The sequence below is a fragment of the Alosa sapidissima genome, chromosome 24, assembly GCF_018492685.1.
Source record: "Alosa sapidissima isolate fAloSap1 chromosome 24, fAloSap1.pri, whole genome shotgun sequence".
Classification (NCBI taxonomy): Eukaryota; Metazoa; Chordata; class Actinopteri; order Clupeiformes; family Clupeidae; genus Alosa; species Alosa sapidissima.
In genome coordinates, this window is record NC_055980.1 from 8005906 (window position 1) to 8007910 (window position 2005).

General features: G+C 38.9%; 1 protein-coding gene across 3 annotated transcripts; it reads right to left on the reverse strand.

The window, feature by feature from the left end:
• Window positions 1-13: 13 nt before the first annotated feature.
• LOC121699743 (testis-expressed protein 47-like) lies at window positions 14-1803 on the reverse strand. 3 transcript variants are annotated; one of them, XM_042082114.1, is made up of 7 exons: window positions 1676-1803; window positions 1391-1454; window positions 1197-1300; window positions 1023-1084; window positions 694-877; window positions 368-512; window positions 14-137 (listed from the first exon to the last, which is right to left on the reverse strand). In XM_042082114.1, the coding sequence occupies exons 1-7, from the start codon at window positions 1799-1801 to the stop codon at window positions 100-102; spliced, it is 723 nt and encodes a 240-aa protein (XP_041938048.1). In that variant the 5' UTR covers window positions 1802-1803; the 3' UTR covers window positions 14-99. The 3 variants fall into 3 exon arrangements, with proteins under 3 accessions (XP_041938048.1, XP_041938047.1, XP_041938049.1); XM_042082113.1 differs by having other exon boundaries at window positions 14-512; XM_042082115.1 differs by lacking the exons at window positions 1197-1300; window positions 1391-1454 and having other exon boundaries at window positions 14-512.
• Between the last annotated feature and the right edge of the window lie 202 nt (window positions 1804-2005).

Genomic DNA, 2005 nt, shown 5'->3' on the forward strand with positions numbered 1-2005 from the left:
TTTGGTCATAAGGTGTGTTTGTTGCCTTTATTTAATCGGTAGTGTAAACTTACAAGCAATACAATTCTGTCTCTTGACTCTTTCTTCTGAGATTGCCGTCTACCAGTAGAGTCGACTATGGGTTGGCCACACAATTTCTGGTGAAGATCAGATAGACGATCAGTGTTTCACTACTCCACTACAAAACTAATTTGAGAGACTGCAGTAAACAAGCCCTAATCCTTAAATGTTATAATGGACTGTTACTGGTCTTGACCGAAATAAAATTGCCTTTAAGTCAAGTTCTTAAAATTCCATGAAGATATGTCAACTGTCTTGGAGGAAATATCTCCAAGACCTGGGCTAGTGCCCATCATTGTGCTCCAACCTGAGTCCATGAGGATGTTGATGGGCTTGCCGTAAACTTGCAGGAACTCGGAGGGCGAACGCAAGACAGCACTCTGACACATGTGGCGCACTGCCTCCTCCACCATTAAGACAGCCCGTTCTTCCAGCATCTCTGACTTACAATCCTATATGTAAAGTGGTTGACCAACAGAAACAATGTGTTGCATTTGGTAACATCAGGTATTTTTCCTCAAATACAGGTGGAAACAGTTTGTACCAGTTTACTGATGATCGCCACATCGCAACAGCAGAATTAATTTAAGTTCCTTATGAAGGCTTAAATTCTGGAGGCTGGCTGACATTTACCTTGGTTTTCTGGATGGAGATGCACAGTTTATAAATCTGGGCAAGCAGTTCTTCAGGCTCAATCTGTGTTTCGCTATCTTGCAGACTAAGGGTCATGGTGAGGATTTGTGGAGCCCAGGAGGTGAACACACGGCTGAACAAACAGTGTGAGACCACCAGTACCCTTGTGTCCTTCAGCAGAGGGCTGGACATGTAGGAAAATCCATCAATAAACATGGAAGTCTTAATTCAGGAAAAAAAACCTCCTAGTAGTAGGGTTTGTATTTGAAACTTGTTTCTTATAGGCCCAACTAACACCACAAGCAGGCATGGGGGAAAACATTCCTTACTTTCCACGTTGCTCCACATCACACAGGTCTTTCAAAAGTAGTGCCAGGATCTCTGATGATGTCTGTTGTGTTAAAGTGATTAGATTTTTTTTTTTTAAACAAAGACAATGAAAAAATATATGCAAGTCTATGTAACACGTAACACTAACAATTATTTTGGAAAACATAAAATACCTCTATCAAATGGACTATGTATTCAGGGTATATAAGCAGAAGGCCAGTGATCCCTTCAGGTTGGTTATTTTTCTGTATCTTAGCTACAAATTGCTCATAATGGCCTGAAAAAATAAATAAAAACATGATTCATGGCCATGGTTTTTAAGACTGAAATTATGAGAATGCCATATTTTGCTTTTCCCTTAGCCTACCTGCAATTGTATGCTCATCACTGTTTAATTTTGCGATATAGACCAACCTATGAATAAAAAATTTCTACGAAACATGAACGAAAAGAAAACATGAGGCAAAGTTAACTCCTCGCAAAGCATGCCACTGATTTTTATCTTTTCCAATGTAGCCTGCTAGCAGCTAAGCGAAATTAGCTATCGGTAGCTAGATATATTTTTGCTAACTCTTTTGAGAAGCTGAATAAAATATGCTTCATGACAAGAAATCCTTTCCTCAATATTCAGTATTTACCGTTAAATATTTACCTTGTATGGAAATTTTTGTTTTTCTACTTCAGCAAAAAGTGAGTTTTTATATGTATTAAAATACTGGTTAACGCCTGATGGCAAACCGTTTGCAAGCCGATTTCCAGCCATGAAGAAATGTTGCATAGGAACAGTGTGACGCGCGCGAGGTCATGTCTGGGTTAACTCGTCTGCTCCAGCGCAAGTTCAAAACAGTTTATGGTTCAAAAGCAAAGTAAAAATAAACTGACAAGTAGTGTATTTGGCAAAAAATGAAAAGCCTTAAACATTACTGTGAGGATGTCACACGCAAATTATGGATCAAAATTATTTAAGCTATTGGTCAGCAAA

Bases quoted from the DNA above. Each gene is read 5' to 3' on its own strand.
- LOC121699743 (XM_042082113.1), bottom strand. From the start codon at position 1,801: ATGCAACATTTCTTCATGGCTGGAAATCGGCTTGCAAACGGTTTGCCA. The intron at 1,455-1,675 runs GTAAATATTTAA...CATGTTTCGTAG, and splicing joins AACAAAAATTTCCATACAAG to AAATTTTTTATTCATAGGTT. The intron at 1,085-1,196 runs GTATTTTATGTT...TTAACACAACAG, and splicing joins ACATAGTCCATTTGATAGAG to ACATCATCAGAGATCCTGGC.